At 49.5% G+C, this 19,594-nt stretch overlaps 1 protein-coding gene across 11 annotated transcripts in view; it reads left to right on the top strand.

Annotated features, from left to right (window-relative positions):
• Positions 1-3,936: 3,936 nt before the first annotated feature.
• The window catches only part of NLRP1 (NLR family pyrin domain containing 1), a 29,086-nt gene continuing 13,428 nt past the window's right edge, over positions 3,937-19,594 (top strand). For 2 of the 11 annotated variants that reach the window (XM_074342441.1, XM_074342440.1), the window contains exons 1-7: positions 4,086-4,976; positions 5,883-6,059; positions 7,717-7,902; positions 11,712-13,341; positions 16,069-16,239; positions 18,281-18,451; positions 19,034-19,204. In XM_074342441.1, coding sequence (XP_074198542.1) covers positions 4,652-4,976; positions 5,883-6,059; positions 7,717-7,902; positions 11,712-13,341; positions 16,069-16,239; positions 18,281-18,451; positions 19,034-19,204 — 2,831 coding nt within the window. In that variant the 5' untranslated portion in view covers positions 4,086-4,651. The other 9 variants (XM_074342438.1, XM_074342433.1, XM_074342437.1 and 6 more) reach the window with 9 other exon arrangements.

Below are 19,594 nucleotides of genomic sequence, written 5' to 3'. Positions count from 1 at the left end.
CTACAAAGGCGGTCAGCTGGGAAACGGGCACAAGGCAGCCCTGGCCGGCGGGCTCTGGGAACCGTGCCGGCAGCAGGCACTGTAAGCGGCCCTCTGCTGTGTTTAGTTTCCTTTCCTCCGGATCCTTCAGGAGAGTCTTATTCAAAGTCCTATCTTCCAATTTGGGTCTTGGCTGTGCCAGGGAGAACTGGGGAGGGCCTGCCCCACATTTCAGGAGCAGACAGAAAAAGAGCAGTGCCACCAGAATCGGTGGATCAGAGAAGACCCTGGGGACCAGCATCTCAGGAGGGCGGAGACAGCATCTCAGACTGCGGAAGCAATGCCAGATAGTAAGACAGGTGGTCAGGGAGGAAACTGAGGATGGACGTCACAGCCCCCATCTGTTCCAGGGACAACACCTGGAACACTCTCAGACTTCGCTGGGAGGAGGGAAACCTTAAGGAGGTCAATTGCTAGAAGTTATCCAGGTTTGGGTTAAGTCGTAATAATTTGAATGTAAAAAGAAGTGTCACTTCACCCTAGTGGGGTGTGAGACATAGGATGACCCTCGTATGTTAATGTTTAATAGAAATCAATATTATCTGAATAAAAGTAGGGTTTGGGGGTTTTAATGTGCTTCTAAAGGGCCCTGGAACATCAGAAAGAGAGCGAAGACCCAAAGCAGAAACAGCTTTAGAAATTCAGACCTCAGCGGGAGAGCAGCCATGGGTGTTGGGACGCTGTTTCAATGCACACAAAGTATTTGGGTGCCACCTAATGGCCAGAGTGAGTAACTGCTTAAAAAGATGAAGAGGAAATAGTTTAAAAGACATTCAATGTGTGCAACTTTTATTATGCTGATAGTGTGGACCAGGCGCTGTCATACATAGGCAGAGGGGGCATGACAGTCAACATGGCAGTCTGAGTCCCTGTCTTCAGGGAGCTAACATTCTATTGGCAGGTGAGGGGGACAAAAAGTAAGCTAATAAACAAATCTGTGAGGTCAGGTGGTGAAAAATGCTGTGCAGAAAAACAAAGCAAGGTAAAGGGTAGGGGTGAGGAGGTGCTGCTTTACGGGAGGCGAAGTAAGAAGCCTTCTGGTTCTCTGGGGGAAATCATTCCAGGAGGATGGAAAAGCCAGTGCAAAGGCCCTGTGGTGGGACTGTACTTGGTGTGTTTAAGGAAACGAAAGGAGACTAGAAGTGGGTGGAGCTGAGGGGGGGGAGGAGGGGGACAGAGGCAGGAGATAAAGTCAGAGAGGTACCACGACCCAGATCATTTGGGGCCTCATGAGCCACTGGGGGAACTTTGGCTTTTACCCAGAGTGAACTGGGAAGTACTGGAAGGTTTTGAGCAGAGAAGTAACCTGACTTGATTTATGTTTTAAATGGGGAATTCAGGCTGTTTGACTGAGAGCAGATGGTGATGGGGTAACATCAGAGTCAGGGGCTCATTAGGAGGCTGCTGCTGTGATCTGGATATGAGATGACAATGGGCTGGACCACAGTGGTATCAGGGGGCACCGTGAGGGGAGTTAAGCTCCAGACACATTTAAAAGACAGTACCAGCAGGACTCAACAACAGATTCGATGTTTGAGAGAAAGAGAGGAGTCAAAGGTGATGCCAGTGTTTTGTCCCAAGCAGTCATTTACTGAGATGAACAACCAGTGGGCAAGAAGGCCAGAGGGAAGAGGCAGGTGGTAAAACTGGGATCTCCAACCTGAGGTGCGTCGTTGAAGACAGCTGTGATACACCCGAGCGAGCAGAGAGGCTGAGGAAGCAGCTGGATGAAGGACCTGGAATTCAGAGGAATGGTCAAGGCCGAAGGTACAAATGTGGGAGTCACTGGCCCACAGAGAGAGTGTAAAGTCAGGAGCCTGAGGGGAGGGCATAGCTTAGTGGTAGAGTGCGTGCTTAGCGTGCACAAGATCCTGGGTTCAATCCCCAGTACCTCCATTAAAAAATAATAATAAACAAATAAATAAATAAACCTAATTACCTCCCCCCTCAAAAAAATTTTAAAAAGAGAACAATAAATAAATAAAGTCAAGAGCCCCAAGGAGGCCACAAGGGGAGTGAGTGCAGCTGGAAAAGAGGAGGGGTCTGGAACAGGAGCACCTAGGGCACCACCCGCCATCCAACCCTGCATTCAGCTCTACCTCCATCATCATATCAGGGAAATCCAGGCTGAAACAACAAGAAGGCTCCTTTCCCCACTTGGGGGACTGGCATAGGTAAATCATACTCCCTCTGTATCAGCAAGGGTGTCGGGGAGTAGTTCTTCCTTAGCGGCTGGAGTGAGTGTGGTCACTGTCATTTAGAAGGGTGGTGTGATGGTGTTAAAATGTGAAAGGTGCATAACCTCCGGATTCTGCTTCTGGGCCTCCATCCCAGGATGCATCCGCATCTTTCCAGAAGACACATGCAAGGCTATTCGTAGTAGGGTCTTTTTGCGTGCATCAAGTATTATATAACAACAACAACAAAAAATCTTGTAGAATAAAACATGGGTTGTGTTACAAAACTAGGCTACATATTTGATAGAGATACACGTGTGTCTCTGTCAGTGCCTGCCTGTCTGGAAGGACACAGAGCATACTGGGAATAGTGGCAACCTCTGTGAAGCAATATCCGTATTGCTTAAGGTTTTCACGAAGAAACTGTATTCATATATTACTTGCGAAATTAAAACTACAGTAATCTCTTTTTTAATTTTTTTTCCAGTTTTGTTTTGTTTTTGTGGGGGAGATAATTAGGTTTATTTATTTTATTTTATTTATTTATTTTTAATGAAGGTACTGGGGATTGAACCCCAGGATCTCACACATGCTAAGCCCACACTTTACCAGAGTTATACCCTCCCCCCTACAGTAATCTTTTAAATAACTTCATTAAATCTATTCTCTGAACACCACTGCTAAGCAAAGCACTGAGCTGCTTCTGCAGATTAAATTTTTTAAAAAAAAGACTTTGTGACCTGCCTTCAAGGAACCCATGATATTAAGGAGAAGAAGGTTGCAGGATTCTCTACCCTCTGCTGTCCCGGGTCCTGTGCTAGGCACGTTCATATCTGTCCATTTAACCATCACCAGTGCATTGGGACTTGGCTGTCATCTCCTCACTTTACAGACGAAATAGAGAGGCAGGCGTTGCCCAGGGTCAGAGACAGCTAGTGGCAGAGTCAGCCTCGGAGGCCAGACCCAGCAGATCTAAAACCCCTGTGCTGTATTGCACTACCTGGCCTCCAGGGGCAGATGGAGCTGAGCTGCAAGGCATGCTGGGATACGCGTAATGAGCCGTGGGACGGAATATCAAAGCAGGAAAGTCTTCCTAGGAGAGGTGCCATTTAGATTGGCCCATAAAATGTGAGTAGGATTTGGGAGGCGTGAATAGGCCACTGGTAGAGTGCCTGCTTAGCATGCATGAGGTCCTAGGTTCAATCCCCTGTACCTCCATTAAAAAGTAAATAAACCTAATTACCTTCCCCCTTCTCCCACCAGAAAATGAGTAGGATTTTAACAGGCAAAATAAGAACGGAGGAAGAAAGGATTTTTGAAGATTACTAAGAGCTTTTATTTAATTCGAGCCTCGCTGCAAACCTATGATGTCCCATTTGATAGATGAGCCAACTGAGGCTCAGAGAAATGAACCAGCTGCACGAGGAGTCAGTGTCCAGGCGAGCAGGGGGCTGAGGCTCCTAGAGCCCGGGCCCCTGCAGCCCAGGTCAAATCACTGCATCGCCAGAAATTCTCACACAACAGGAAATGAGTTCGGTCACGTCGCTCCTCCACCTGGAGTCCCAGACTTCGGCGGACTCTACAAAAGAGGAAGAAAGCCGTGCTTACTCCCCAGAGGCCTGGCTTTGCGGCGATGAGGTGGGGCTGTTCCGCTTTCAGTCGGGGACGTTTACCAGCTGAGGGCTGAGCCACCCGCAAAGCAGACAGCCCCCCGGGCCTGAAACACCCAGCCCGGTGCCCAACATAGCACGCCAGGATGTGCAGCGGGGCTCGGGAGGCCCTGAAAGCTGGGAGACTGCCGAAGGCGCCCGGCCCCGCCCCCACGTGGCGCCTCCTGGGGACTTCTGTTCCTGCTTTGGCTGGGTGAGGGCTGTTCTCCCTGCTCAGCGTCCCAGGGCCAGGAGAGGTTCAGAAGAGAACCCGGGGGTGGACAGCTCTGAGCTCAACCCTTGACTCTGAAAGCCCACCTTCTGCTCCGCCTCACCCTCACCTCACCTCCTGTCAACATCGCAGCTCAAGGCCCGGTCCCAGGAGTCGGGATCCCAGGTGAAGGAAGACTCTGAGGAGCTCGGAACAGTGAGTGCCCGCACATCCCACCCACCCATCCTCCCATCCCTCCCCTTCACTCCCCTGACTGCCTCGGGCCCCACCCCAGCAGCCCCGGTAACCTGACCTCTTCCAGTGTTTCCCAGCCCCCTCTGGGCCCCTCCTTCCTCTGGCTTTTCCCACCACTCCCTTTCCCCTCCCTTCTCCCAACACCACCTATGGGCAGATGCACTGGGGTTTACAGAACTGGGTTCTAACAGCTGAATAGGAGTTTACCAGGTGAAGAGCAATGATCCCAGTGGGAGCCCTGCATTGGGAAATTGTAGGGGCCAAAGGAGACTCCCTGCCTGCCTGACCACCATGAGCACCCAACATCCACCCCCTCCCCCATGAACAGCCCCAAGGCCCCCCCACACACCCAGCCGGCAGTAATGGCCGGTGAAGCCCAGAGGCAACTGGCCTGGTACTTGGAGGAAATGAAGAAGGAGGAGCTGAAGGAGTTCCAGCTTCGGCTGTCTGATCAGAAGCCCTGCGGGCACCCTCCTGGAGAAGCCCTGACTCAGCCAGAGAATGCGGGTGGTGTGGAGGTGGCCTCTCGCCTGGTGGCTCAGTACGGGGAGCAGCAGGCCTGGGACCTGGCTCTCCGCACCTGGGAGCAGATGGGTCTGAGCAGGCTGTGTGCCCAGGCCCGCCTAGAGGCAGCCTTGATGTCAGGTGAGTACAAAGCCCCCTCTGCCTGCTGTCAATCTCCTGGACCTCCACCAGGGAGCCCCCAGCCCTTCCTCTGGGCAGTGACTTGGGACTGTTCTGTCAAAGGAGGATCCAGGGGGGTGGGAGTGGGGCACACCTTGCTGTACCCCAGGCTGGCTTGGGGAGGGGAGCCTTGCTGGACCTCTCTCCTAGCCAAGTGCACTCCCAGGACGCCACACTGTCCTCACAGGGCCTGGGAGGAGAGAGGGAGAAGGCTGACTTTCAGAAGGGCACTGGGAGGGAGGTTTTGGAGTTTCACACTCAGCTCCTAAGTGGAGACTTGCCTGGCCTTGGGAGCACAGACTTGGGAGTCAGACAGAAGCAAGTTCCAGTCCCAGCGTTCCCACACTGGGCAGGTCACTTCACTGCTCTCTGCCTCTGTTTCTACATCTGTAAAATGGGAGCATAAGAGTCAGCCTCCTTGGACTGTGTGAGGGTTCGAGAGATAATCCATGTTAAACATTTAGCACAGAGTCTAACACCTCGTAAGCACTCAAAATATAGGAGCACGGCTGCCCCTGCTGTTGCTAGTCCTAACAGCAGCCCTGGGAGGTGGAGACTCTTAACCCCACGGGGAGAGCTGAGGCTCCGAGAGGAGTCATGACTTACCTGGGGAGGTGGAAACAGAGCCAGGGCAAGGATGCAAATTTCCTGGACCCCAGATCAGGACGTATGCCCCCGTGTTAGGAGATCATTCTCTAACAAGCCTCTGGGGAGGCTGAGGCAGGCTGCAATGGTTCACTCCTGACCTCTCTTGGTTGAGACAGGAGACCTCTCTTGGTTCCTCTTGGTTGAAGAACCCTGGCCACAGTCCCCGGCTCCTGCCCCGGCCCTCTGGCAAGCCTCCAACCTCTTGTCTCCTTCCCACAGCCCAGTCTCCCTCGTTTCTCTACTCCCCGAGTGCACCCAACCTGCAGTCTCCCAGCTGGCCCACCTCCACTGAGGTGCTGAAGTTCTGCAACTCAGAGCCCCTGGTGCCCCTCCACGACTCAGAGAAAAGGGATTTGAGACACCTACCATCTGGCACATCTGGGTCCATCCGGAAAGGTGAGGCTTGCTGGATTGGCCAGAGGACCCCTGGTAGGGCTTTGAGGCAGCTGGCAGGGTCCCATCCAGGTAAGCCTGTAGCTCCACATGGACCCAGGTAGAGGGAACTACAGAGGGATGGAGGGGCCAGGATGGGGTGGTGGGCGCAGTAGGCCTAGAAATGATCTTTCAGGAATATTCCATCACTGAGATTGTACCCCCTCCAGTTTGACAGACGGGGAAACTGAGACCCAAGCAGGCCAGACAGTGAACCTTACCCAACCCTGTGCCGTATTTGACATGGTCCTTGCCCAGGCAGAGCTCGGCTCACAATCTCGGTGGACTCTGATCCTTGGGATCAGGGTGGTTTAGAAAGTTCCAAGGATAGAGATAGATAGATAGATAGATAGATAGATAGATAGATAGATAGATAGATAGATATGAAAAAGAATATATATATATGTATAACTGAATCACTAAACTATACACTAGAAACTAACACAACATTGTAAATCAATCATACTTCAATTAAAAAAAAATTTTTAAGTTCCAAGGAGGACTCTGTGCTCCAGATGAACCCCAAGAAAAGAGTAGGCTCATTCCTCAGCCTAAGCCAGTTCCCTGTCCTGACTTCTCTTATTTGGGCCTCCGCCATCCTGAGTCACCCAGGCTGCAAACCTCAGCCACACCCCTGCCTCTTCCTCTTCTCATCCCAGCATCAAAGTCCAAGCTCCCACAGCGCTTGGAGACAGAGCCAGAGCTGGAACCCAGAGCCACCCATTCCTGATGCAGTGATTTTTCCCTCCACCTGCTGCTGCTCGGGGTGGGCCTCCACCCCCACTCTCTGTGCCCGCTCTCACCTCTCCACTCCCAAACTCTGGCAGTAATGGTCACCAGCTCCATTGCCCTCAGTTTTTACCCTGACTTCACCCACTTGCTCTGTGATGTGGAACACTCACTTCATCCCCCTGTGTCTCAATTTCCTCATCTGATTCTTTATACTACTCAGTTTTCACTCCGCCCACCACCCCTACCCCAAGGTACAGAATTTTCACATCCTTGAACTCCACAGTAAAAAAAAAAAAAAAAAAAAAAAAAAAACATTTGCACAGAATTTTGAATGTATAATGTAGAGTCTACAAGATATTATAGAAGGATAGGGTTAGACTGTTCACATCTCTCTGCCCTCAAATTTCCCCCCTTGTGCCCCCACCAGCTTTCTTCTCTCTTGCCCTTCCCCCATGCAGTATCCAGTCTCACTGGCTCTTCCCTTGTTGATGACACAGAGCAATTTCACTCTGCCCTCAACTTGCATGCCCTGAACTTCATTGCCTAGCAGAACAGTGCCTGGCAATATAGAGGACCCACTTCCTTAGAATGCCACTTAGTAACTATTTGTTGTTAGTTGAAATGGGGAGTTCAACTCCCCCAAGTGGCTTATCAAAATATGCCTATCTAATAGAGGAAGTTTCACTGAGAGAAGTTTCAGAACATCTGCTAAGAGGATAAAATTGTATCTCTATCTTTGTGATTTTAAAAACTGGGTTACCAATACCCATCTCACAGGATTTTTGTGAGAGTTTAAAATGTATAAGCGGAAATGAAATGGGTGCTCAGTAAATGGTAATTTCTTTCCTGTCGTTTCCCCTCAAAAACCCTTCCTCGCTTCTTTATCAAGATCTTCTAAACTCCCTAGACTATGAGTCACCAAGTAAGGGATTACCCAATGCCCCCGTATCGACAGCAGTGCTGAGTGGCTGGGAACCCCCAATTCTGCCCAGCCCAGAGCCCAGAAAGCAGGAGACTCCTGGGACTGTGTGGCCATTGGCTGAAACACCTGAAACATCTGGAAACAGCTGCACAGGTAAGGCCCTGCTGAGCTTCTGGAGAGGGCTGGGTGAGGCAAAGGCATGGACGGGGGCCAGGTTGGCAGACTGAGCAGAGAGGGTCTTGCAAACATCTGAAACCAATCTCCAGAAATCCTACTGCTGAAGTCTCTCTATCTGGCTAAGGCACTGTTTCCAGGAGGCCCCTGGAAATTAAAATGCAGGTGTATTATCCAGTATAGGAAACACATCACCTTGTTTAGTGGGCAGGGCACTGGTCTAGAGTCAGAAGAGAAAGATGTGATTTCCACTGAGCTCCTCAGCCCCTGAGTGGCTAGAGCAAGTCACATGGACACTGTGTGTCCGGCTTCTTCACGTACACAGTCTGTTTAAATTTCACAGCCACTCCATGAGATGGATGCTGTTATATCACACCTTGGAGATAAGAAAACTGAGGCTCAAAAAGCTAAAATTTCAGTTAGGAGTGGCAGAGATGGAATTCAGCCTCCACTCTCTCTAATGCCACGATCCACACATTTAACCTCTACATTCCACTCACTCTGCCTTGTTTTGTCATATTTTTTGCATCGGTTGAGATGGTCATGATTTTTTTCTTGTATTCGATTAATGTGACATCACATTTATTGATGTGTATATGTTGAACCATCCTTGCATCCCAGGGAATGAATCTCACTTGATCATGGTGTATGATCCTTTTCACATACTGTGAAGTTTAGTTTGCTAGTATTTTGTTGAGGATTTTTACATCTATGTTCATCAGGGACATTGGCCTGTAATTTTCTTTTCTTGTAGTATCCTTGTTTGGCCTTGGTGTCAGATTAAAGCTGACCTCAGAAAAAGTGACTTTAGAAGTATTCCTTCCTCATCTACTTGTTGGAAGGCTTTCAGAAGGGTTCTTATTAATTCTTCATTAGGTGTTTCATGGAATTAAACAGCAAAGCCATCTGGTCCTAGGATTTTCTCTGTTGGAGACTTTCTCCCCCTAGTTGGGAGATTTTTATTTACTGACTCAGTATCGTCATGGTTATAGAACCTATTCAACTTTTCGATTTCTTCATGATTCAGTCTTAGCAAGTTGTGCGCTTCCAGGAATTTATCCATTCTAGGTAATCCAATCTGTTGGCCTATAATTACTTATATTAGTCTCTTACAAATCTATGTATTTCTGCAGTTTGAGTTGTAATGTCTCCTCTTTCTAATTTTATTTATTTGAGTCTTCTCTTTTTTCTTAGTCTACCTAAAGGTTTGTTAGTTTTGTTTATCTTTTCAGAAAACCAGCCCTCTGTTTCATTGGCCTTTCTACTGTTTTTCTAATCTCTGTTTCTGCTCTGATATTTGTTATTTCCTTCCTCTGTTAACTTTGGACTTAATTTGTTCTTCTTTTTTCTTGCTCCTTGAGGTGTGAAGTTAAGTCTGTCTATTTGAGATCACCCTTTTTTTCTTAATGTAAGCATATCTCACCATAAAGTTTCCTCTTGGAATTGATTTTTCTGCATCCCATATGTTCTGGTATGTTGTGTTTCCATTTTTGTTTGTATCCATTTTTTTATTTCCTTTTTGAGTTCTTCTTTTGACTCACTGATTTTCAGGCGTACGGTGTTTATATTCCACATATTTGTGAATTTTTGCTCCACTGTGTTGCCATAAGTTTTTAATTGGACTCTTGAGTCTGCTTAGGACTGTTCTCATTCGTGGGTAGCTGTCTAATTGTTGGGTTTTGTTGGGGGACAAAGACCACTGGCTCTCCTATTCCACCATGTCACTGACACCCCTACCCCAATTCTAAATTCTAGAGGAATTCTCCAAGTAGGAAACTTGAACAAAATGATATGCCAACAATAGTTTAATAGCGTGTGCAAAACCCACATGGTATGCATTTTGATCTGTGAAAAGCAAAGATAGGCGAGATTTTTTGTGTTAATGGACAACATAGTAAGTATTTGATGGCTTTGTGGACTGTAAAATCTCTGTTTCAAATACTCAGCTCTCCATCATAGCCTGAAAGCAGCTGTATGCAGCACAGAAACAAACAGGCATGGATGTATTACAATAAAACTGTATTTATGGGCACTAAATTTTGAATTTATGTAATTTTCACATACCATAAAATAGCATTCTTCTTTTGATTTTTTTTTTCAACCATTTAAAAATGTAACAACCATTCTTAGGTTACAGGGTGTACAAAAGGTGGCCAGCTGGATTTAGACGGTTTTCCAAACCCCTGGCTAAAAGCATAGTATTAAAATGTAACTTGTTAGAGATACTGATGGTAGGGGGAGGATTATTTTAAGTTTTACTAAATCAAGAGGATTTAGATATGTGGCATGCTAACAAATCCACTGAAATCAGAATGTTTGGGGAGGCACGGCACCAAGAGGAGCTAAGCTCTCTCTTGACATCCTGCGCAGACCCAGGACCCTGAGCAGGATGGACCATAGCCATGACCCAGAGTGACCATCCTGATGCTCTTAGCAGATTTGCACGTTGTCAGAAATGTTCTCACATGAGACAACAAAAGTGGATCTGTAGATCATGATTTCAGAGGTGGGGATGGCCCTCTGGTAAGTCCAGTCTCACCGATACGGAAAGTGTAAATTGACCCCACATGCCCCACTCTCCCCCCGACTGTGCTCAGTACACCCACAAAGGTACAGCAGGTAGTCTTGAACTCTGGAGGTCCAGCAAGTTTCCCAAAATGAACTGGGCTTCAGGATCCCAAGTGAGTCACTTGTATCATCTCAAAAATTCACCTAAGGAAAGAAGTAAGTGACACTCAAAATATTCGGAAGGGAAGAAAGGAAGGGGTTGTGACAATTATTCTATTTAGAATCTAAGATTGAGCCTGAGGTCCCTACCCAGGGGACAATCCCTGATCTGTGATCAGCTCCTCAGAGTTCACAAAATACTCTCCTGTCTGTCTCCGGTGAGTTCACCCAGAATCAGCCCCTGAGACAGGATTTGAGTGCAGGTGGTTTACTGGGGAAGGATGCCTTGGAAGCACCAGGAGGAGAGAGAAGGGAGACAGGGAAGGTGGGAAAGCAATGTAACCTGCATTGTGGGCCAGGCTACCCCTGTGCGCAACTGAGGTTCAATGCCCTAGGGATCTCTAAGAGACAGGGCAGAACACACCTTGGACTTGCCTCCCTGGGGGACAAGGCACTGCCATCTGTCACTGGCTGAGGGCTCCTCCTGGAGCATTAATTCCTCAGCATCTCTGGCCTGCCCCACTTGTGGGCTGAGAGAGTCCTTAGATGGGCGACCACAGGTGCTTGTAGAAGGACAACCTTGGCAAGTGCTTCAGTGATGCTTGCAGAGCGGGTACTGTCAGGAACCAGCAGTTCCTGGATGCTACACCATCCGTTGTCTCCTTCCCGCCTCCATGACCTCCTACAAGGGGATATCACAGTTCTTGTGCAGAGAAAACTGAGGCTTCGCTGGGCTAATAGCTCAATCCATGGGCTTAATGAGAGGAGAGAGTTGTGTCTGTTTTGTTCACTCTTTGCCCCCAGACCCTAGAGCATATAGTAAGCCCTTGATTAATACTTGCAGAATGAAGGAAAGTCACACAGAGGGTATGATTTGGTCAAGTCAGGACTTGAGGTAGGATCTCCTCCCCCAAAGCCCACGTTCCTTCCACTGATCTGTCAAGAGTGTTCCCATATCGGCAGCCAGCAAGGTAGGTGGCTGGAGTGGCTGCCTAAAACAGTTGTGGAAGGAGGGGAAGGAGGGAGGGAGGAAGGAAGGAAGGGAGGGAGGGAGGAAGGAAGGAACAAAGGAACAAATTTATCCTCTACCTTTATGTTCTCTCTTTCCCTCCTATACTTAGGAATCAGAGAGAGATACCAGAACCAAAGGAGAGAGAGGCCCTGCCCTACACAGTCGTGGAAAAATGAAGATTTGCACCCAAAATTCATGCAGTTGCTACTTCTACACAGATCTCACCTCAGGGGCCATGAGCCCCTGGTCAGGGGAAGCTGGCATCACGGGGTGATAGAGGAGCGAGGACATTTGATTGAGGTCAGAGACCTATTTGGCCCAGACCCGGGCACCCGAGACAAGCCTCACACAGTCATACTGTATGGGGATGCTGGAATCGGGAAGTCAACCCTGGCCAGGCAGGTGAGAAGAGCCTGGGAGGAGGGCCAGCTGTACAGGGACCACTTCCAGCATGTCTTCTACTTCAGCTGCAGAGAGCTGGCCCAGTCCAAGGTGATGAGTCTTGCTGAACTCCTCACAAAAGACTGGGCGGGCCCCGTGGCTCCCATTGGACAGATCCTATCTGAGCCGGAGCAGCTGCTCTTCATCCTCAATGATTTAGATGAACCGAACTGGATCTTGGAGGAGCAGAGGGCTGAGCTCTGTCTGCACTGGAGCCAGCGGCAGCCAGTGCACACACTACTGGGCAGTTTGCTGGAGAAGACCGTACTTCCCGAGGCATCCTTGCTGATCACAGCTCGGACCACAGCTCTGCAGAAGTTCATCCCTTCTTTGAAGCAGCCACGCTGGGTGGAGGTCCTGGGGTTCTCTGAGTCTTCTAGGAAGGAATATTTCTACAAATATTTCACAGACGAAAGCCAAGCAGTTAGAGCCTTTAGCTTGGTTGCATCAAACCAAGCCCTGTTGACCATGTGCCTCGTGCCCTCAGTGTCCTGGCTGGTCTGCACTTGCCTGCAGTGGCAGATGGAGTCGGGGGAAGAACTCTCACTGACATCACAGACGACCACAGCCCTCTATCTGTGCTACCTTTCCCAGGCTCTCCCAGATCAGCCCCTTGGACCTCAGCTACGGGGCCTCTGCTCTCTAGCCGCTGAGGGGACTTGGCAAGGGAAGACCCTGTTCAGTCCAGGAGACCTCAGGAAGCACGGGTTAGATGGGGCCATCATCTCCACTCTCTTAAAGATGCGTGTTCTTCAAAAGCACCCCACCTCTCTGAACTACAGCTTCATGCACCTGTGTTTCCAGGAGTTCTTTGCAGCAGTGTCCTGTGCACTGGGGGATGAGGAGGAGAAAGGTAAATATCCTAACAGCCCTGGCAGCGTGGAAAAGTTACCAGAAGTGTATGGGAGACGTGACCTGTTTGGGGCACCGATCGTGCGTTTCCTGTTTGGCCTCCTGAGTGAGCCGGGGGTGAGGGCGATGGAGAGCGTCTTCAGCTGCACGCTGCCTCCGGAGAGGAAGGGGGACTTGCTCTCGTGGGCCAAGTCGGAAGTTCAGCGGGAGCGTTCCTCCCTGCAGCCGGACTCTCTGCAGTTGCTTCATTGTCTGTACGAGATTCAGGACGAGCAGTTCCTGATGCAAGCGATGGCCCACTTCCAAGGATCGAGGATGTGTGTCCAAACCGGCGTGGAGCTCCTGGTGTTCACTTTCTGCATTAAGTTCTGCTGCCACGTGAAGAGGCTTCAGCTGAATGAGGGCGGGCAGCGTGGACAAGCGGGGAGGCCCCCCGGAGTGGTGCTGTGAGTACTCCCACCCTCTCTTCTCTCCAGCTCCTCTGTTGCTTGCACTGTCCTGGGCCCTGGAGGCACTCCCTGGTTGGCTGCCGGCAATGGCATTGGCACTGAGATTGCCTCTATCACCTCTGAATGTGTGTGTCTGAATGGTAGTGTCCATTTTTCCCCCGCAAAACTGACTTCCTTGTTTGTGTCAATAATGCGCTGTGGCCCCAGGGACTTAGCCTGAAACCCACCATCTGAGTGTGATGGAGTAGCTTCCTCTAACCGTCCTCCAGCCTCAGCAATACCATTAGCTTCCCCATTCAGGTTCCCCCACCGCAGCTGCAGTATTGATCATTTTGTGCTTGTATGGTTTATGCCATGAATATTTATTAGGCACTGATTTAATGCCAGGCCCTACGGGTCGCAGATTAACAGAGACAATCCCTGCCCTCAAAGAACTCAAAATCTAGGGCAGAAGACAGACATCCATCCAATAATTACAGTAGAATGTGATGCCTCCGGGGACAGAGGAGGGAAAAGGGCATGGTGGTGGCTGGAGGGAGGGAGTAATCACACGCGAGTGGACCAGAGAAGAGTCGGAGGAAGAAATGTTGGATTTAAGTGGGGTTTTGGTGGGGTTGGGGGCGGGGTTGGGGTTTTTTTATTTTCAGACATTTAAAGTTTTTTTCTCACAGTAAAAGCCCATGTTCATTGCAGAAAAATAAAGTTATGTAGATAAGCAAAAAGATGGAAACTACTATCGACCAGAATGCCACCACTCAGAAATGACCATCGTTAAGAACTGCGGTGTATCTTCTAGTCTTTCTTCTATGCACATTTTTATGGCAAAAACTGAGCCACATGGTACATTTTATTTTACAGTCATCTTTATTACGATACGAGGCTATCTTCTCGTCTTATGAAGTAGCCTGAAACAACACCAATTTGAAGGACAGGCGGCATTCCATAGGGAAGGTGTCATGAGCGATAGGACCACCCCTCGGTTCTCAAGTACTTGAGTTGTTCTGGTTGTTCGTGGTTATAAACGTGAACTGGGCCATGAAGGACCTAGGCACAGGTGTGACAAATGGTAATGACCTTCAGAAGTGTCCTGAGCAGACACAAAGGCAGAGGCCAGGTGGGGAGCAAGAGGAACCAGGGACTTCAGGCCAGAGCAAGAGAGTTTGCAGTGGACAGTGGCAGATGGACCCTGGAGAGAGCCCAGTGGGAAATTTAGAGGCTTCAGCTGCAGTGCGGAGGGGACGGAGATTTTAAAGGCACTGAATCAGGCAGGTGAGGCAGAGAGAGAAGGGCAAGGAGCCCATTGTAAACAAACCAAACAGTCCAGCCAGAAATGATGAAGGTTGGCTGAAGGCTGTGGTGGGAAGGGAGAGGAGGACCAACCTGAGACAGTAAGGGCGGGAAGCTTCCAGGTGTTTGGCTTGTAATTAAGCACTGCGCATTTTGAATAATACATTTTCAATATTTTCTTCTAGTCTCTCTGATTAAAAATTAAAGTTGACAAGCTTTGACCAAAACAAAAAGATTTTTTTTAATGTGGTATTCAGATTTCCCAAAAGTAAATCAATGTAAAAGAAATTCAAACACTTAAACTTTCAACTGATGGATTTTTTGAGGTACTTTTGTAGCATTTAAATGTCTGGAGCCGTTAAAGCTGGAAACTACACTGAAACCTTAGGGATCCTCTCCAATGTCTTGAAATCCTCACAAAACCCTCTGTGGCAGGGACTCTACACTTCTTTTCACAGGTGAATGAGGCCCAGAGAAGCAGAATTTGTGCGCAGGCAGCTGGCCCCTGAGCCTCTGCCCAGCGCTGCAGATGTAGGGGGAAAGAGGAATTGAGCTGGGGACATATTGGGACAGATCAGGACGAGGTGCTAGTGGGGTGTCAAGGTGGAGCTATCTGGCAAGAAAATAGAGATGCCAGTCTGGAGTCTGGAATAGAGTTTGAGTCATCAAAACCCTGGAAGTAGATGGGCTCACTGCTGAAGGGTGTGAAAATGGAGAATTTAAATGGGTGGGAATTCCACGAGGCGGTCTCCGCTAACTCTCCCAGATGAAGCCTGTCATCCCTGCCTCCACTGAAGCTGCTAATGTTCTCTCCTGGGACATTCCTCTCTGCCATCGCTCTCTTGGAGACCCCCCTCTGTGGTTCTTGCTATTCTTGGAAGGGGGTAGGGTCCCAGGCAAGCCAACCTGGACAGCAGTGTTCTTTATATATATATATATATAAAACATCCCGTCACAAAGTCATCCTTAAAGCGCTCTCCATCTCCTCCTTCCTTTCTGGGCCCTGGGACTCCAGAATGTCTGTGCCAAAGGAAGACAGGTGTGTCTTCCTTGAAGGGAGGAAGGCTGTCAGATCCCCAAGCTCTTCCTCTGTGCCAGGCCCTTTGCTGAGCACTGCAGATAAAAAAGATGGAAAATATCTACCTCTGCCCTCCAGGAACTCTCCGACTGAGGCAGGAGCAGACACACAAAATGAACACTTCAGTGTAGTTTGGCAAGGGCTGTAGACTGGGGAGCCACAGAGAGGAGGGCACCCAATCCAGGGTGGTGGGGGGGGGCAGAAGGGCTGTCAGGGAGGCTGGTCAGTCCTGGGGACAGCATTGCCCACTGTGGCCTGGCACCCAGAGGAGCAGACCCCTGCTGCGCCGTGCAGGGCCGTGCACCTCAGACCCCACACATACAGGTCACATCTCTCCTGTCCCTCTCTCCCTCCCTCAGGTTGAGCTGGGTCCCGGTCACAGATGTCTGCTGGCAGGCTCTCTTCTCCGTTCTCCAGGTCACTGGAGGCCTGAAGGAGCTGGACCTGAGCGGGAACCTCTTGCGCCACTCTGCAGTGCAGGGTCTTTGTGAGGCCCTGAGATGCCCTAGCTGCCACCTAGAGACGCTGCGGTGAGTCTGGCCTGGCTTCTGTTCTGATACAGAAATGGACGGAAGCTCTAAGATGGAAGCTGAGTCTGGGATGAGGGAATTGGTCTTTGTATTCAACAAGTATTCATCAAACCCCTCTCTGGCCGCCTACTGTGCCCAGTACCAGGGCTATTATGGTAAACAAAGGCAGACAGGATCCTTTCATCAGAGATCTTGCAAAAAAGACTGACGTGAATCAAGGAACCATATAACAAATGTGTAAATACGGAGCCAGATAAGGGCCTCCAGTGGGAAATTTCCTTTAGGAAATGATGCTTGGAGACCTGAAGAATCGGCAGATTTATCTAAGTAAAGCAAGGGGGAAGACAGTTCGAGGCAGAAGGAACAGCATGTACAAAGGCCCTGTGGCAGGAAGGAGGATGGGAAGTCAAGGAATTGAAAGCAGGGCAGTGTGGCTAGAGGGTGGAGGGTCAAGGGGTGAGATGAGGCCACAGAGATCAACAGGACTCACACCATGCAAGGTGTCATGGGCCAAGTTAGAATGTGGCAGGGCTGGGGGACCTACTACAATGGGATTTTAAGCAGAAGATTGACAAGATCAGTACATTTCAAAGTAAAAACAGACTGCAGTGTGAAAAACTGGATTGAAGGAGAGTAAAATTAGAGGTTGGGAAGCCACTTGTAGGAAAATTTCAGTAGTTCCCATAAAGGTGGTGAGAGCTTGGATTAAGGAAAATTATGATAGTTTCTGTAAGAGATGATGATAGTTTGGACTCCAATGTTGGCCATGGAGATGGAAAGAAATAAATGGATTCCAGAGATCTAGAAAAGTGAAATCAACCAAACTCCGTAATGGACTGGATCTCTATGGAGAAAGGGAGATAGATTTAGCAAGGGTGATCCTAGGTCTCTGGGTGGAAGAACTCATGGAATAGTGGCACCTTCCCTAAGGTAGGAAATACTGGGGGAAGAATGGTTGGGGGCGTGGGATGTCATGAGTGTGACTTTGTGCATATTCATTTAAAATTCCTTTTTGTAAAATGATTATAAATCAATGAAAAAAAGTTAAAAAAGAAAAGAAAAGAAAAGAAAATTCCTTTGAGGTACCCAAGTGGAGATGTCAAACAGGTACCAAATTAAGCTCTGTGCAAAAATAAGATTGCCCCATAAAACAAATCTCAACAAATTGAAAAGGATTGAACTCCTGCCGTTTATAGTCTCTGACCATAGTGGAATAAAGTTAGAAGTCAATAACAGGAGAAAGTTTGGGGAATTCACAAATACACAGAAAATAAGCAACATACTCTAAAATAACAATGGGACAAAGAAGACATCACGAAGGAAATTCAAAAATGCTCTGAGATGAATGAAAACAAAAACGCAACTAGTCATGAAAATGGGTAAAACTCCTCCCTCATGGAGCCTACCTTCTGAAGGAGGGGGAGACAAAAGTCAAAGGAGTGAGTAAATTATATTGCATTTGATAAGGACCATAGAGAAAAATAAAGCAGAAAGGAGTAGGGGGCTGAGGCTGGGTGTGCATAAGGAGGGTGGTGAGGTGAGATTTCACCAAGGTGACCTTTGAGCAAAGACCTGAAGCAGGTGAGGGAACAAGCCATGAGATATCAGGTAAGAAGATTGTTCCAGACAGAAGAAACAGCAGGTGCAAAGTCCCTGAGGTGGGACCGAGCCTGGAGTGTTTAAAGAACAGTGAGGAGGCCAGTGAAGATCCAGCTAGAAGAGATATGAAATGAGGACAGAGAAGACAAGGAACCAGCTCTCCAGTGTCTCACAGACAAGGACAAGGACCTTGAATTTACCTCTGATGACATGGGAAAACATGGGAGGATTTTGATCAAAAGAGATCCAAAAACTGACTTACTGTTACTTGTTTCTATGTCTGCCCCACCCAGTGCCCGTGCGTTTCTGGGGTCCTGGGGGCCTTACTGAGCTCCACCTGGTCCACAGGCCTGGCCCAGAGTAGATGCTCAATGGGTGTTTGCGGGTGTTTGTTCAATCAACAGGTAAGTAAACCAAGGCCCTCAGTGTGCGTCTCCCATAGGTTGGCCAACTGCGGCCTCACAGCTGAAGGCTGCAAGGACCTTGCCTCTGGGCTGAGCGCCAGCCAGACCCTGACAGAGCTGGAACTGAGCTTCAACATGCTGCTGGACGCTGGGGCTGCGCACCTGTGCCAGCGCCTGGGACAGCCAGGCTGCGGGCTGCGGCGGCTGCTGTAATTGCTCCTTGTTGGCACTACTTTGTGGGGGTGGGCACGGGGGTGCGGAGGGAGCTGCCCTGGCACCGTGGGGCAGGGAGAAGGCGAGGGCTCAGCGGGGGCCACGACAGAGTCCCGCTGAAGCCGTCATACCCCTCCTCAACTTTTATTCTTATATTAGAAGCTCGCTCTTCCTTCATCCTGTATTTTAGACGCCCTTAATGTTGAAACCCACCATAGCATCCTACGTCAGGAACCCTGGGCATTTGGCAGAGCCAGTGTAGTTAACAACGACACCTAGATATACAAGTAGAACCTTGGGAAAATTAATCACACAACGTTGCTATGGTGAGTGGGCAGGATTCGAGGGAATCACACAGGCGTAAAAAAGGGAGGTTGCCTGCATCCTGATGGCCCCTTGGCTGCAGGAGGAAAATTTAAATCTCCCAGGCGACCGCAAGCCAGGCAGGTCTTTATCTTCCTTTAATATTACCTCAGAACCCCTGAAAGGACACAGGTACTAGAAAGGGAAACCCTAGTTACCCCGAGGAGAGGGCCCTCGGGACAATGGCTGGGGGCTCACATGTATCTCTCCTGCAGGCTGGTCAGCTGCAGCCTCACGTCCGGCTGCTGCCAGGACCTGGCCTCCATGCTCAGTGCCGGCCCCAGCCTGACAGAGCTGGACTTGCAGCAGAACGACCTGGACGACCTTGGCGTGAGGCTGCTCTGTGAGGGGCTCAGGCACCCTACCTGCCGACTCACACTCCTGTGGTAAGGCCCTGCCAGTCCCTTCCGGGCAAAGGGCGGGGAAGGGGGGCAGGAGGTAGGGTAGGCAGGGGATGCGAGTGCCATGGGATTGGATGGGGCAAGGAAAAGGGTACCAGGGCTTCTAGAGAGCCTGAGTTCATCACCAGCTCTGCCATTCACTGAGGCCATGTGACTTGGGTGGGGTCTTCACCTGGGACTCAGTTTTCTCATCTGTCTAAAAGGACTATCATGTCCTATAATGAAATAAAGTGCATGTGAAAACCAGCACAGTGCTCAGACGGACATGGGCTTGGAGCACAGGAGACCTGAGCGGCTGACGAGCGGCGAGCCCCTAGCCCTCGTTGCCACCCTCCCTCCCGGCCCCGAGGGCGATGTTCTTCTTCGAGCACCACT

The sequence above is a fragment of the Camelus bactrianus genome, chromosome 16 (genome assembly GCF_048773025.1).
Source record: "Camelus bactrianus isolate YW-2024 breed Bactrian camel chromosome 16, ASM4877302v1, whole genome shotgun sequence".
NCBI classification, from domain to species: Eukaryota; Metazoa; Chordata; class Mammalia; order Artiodactyla; family Camelidae; genus Camelus; species Camelus bactrianus.
Note: the sequence above shows the minus strand (reverse complement) of the source record. Positions and strands in the feature narration are given on the sequence as shown.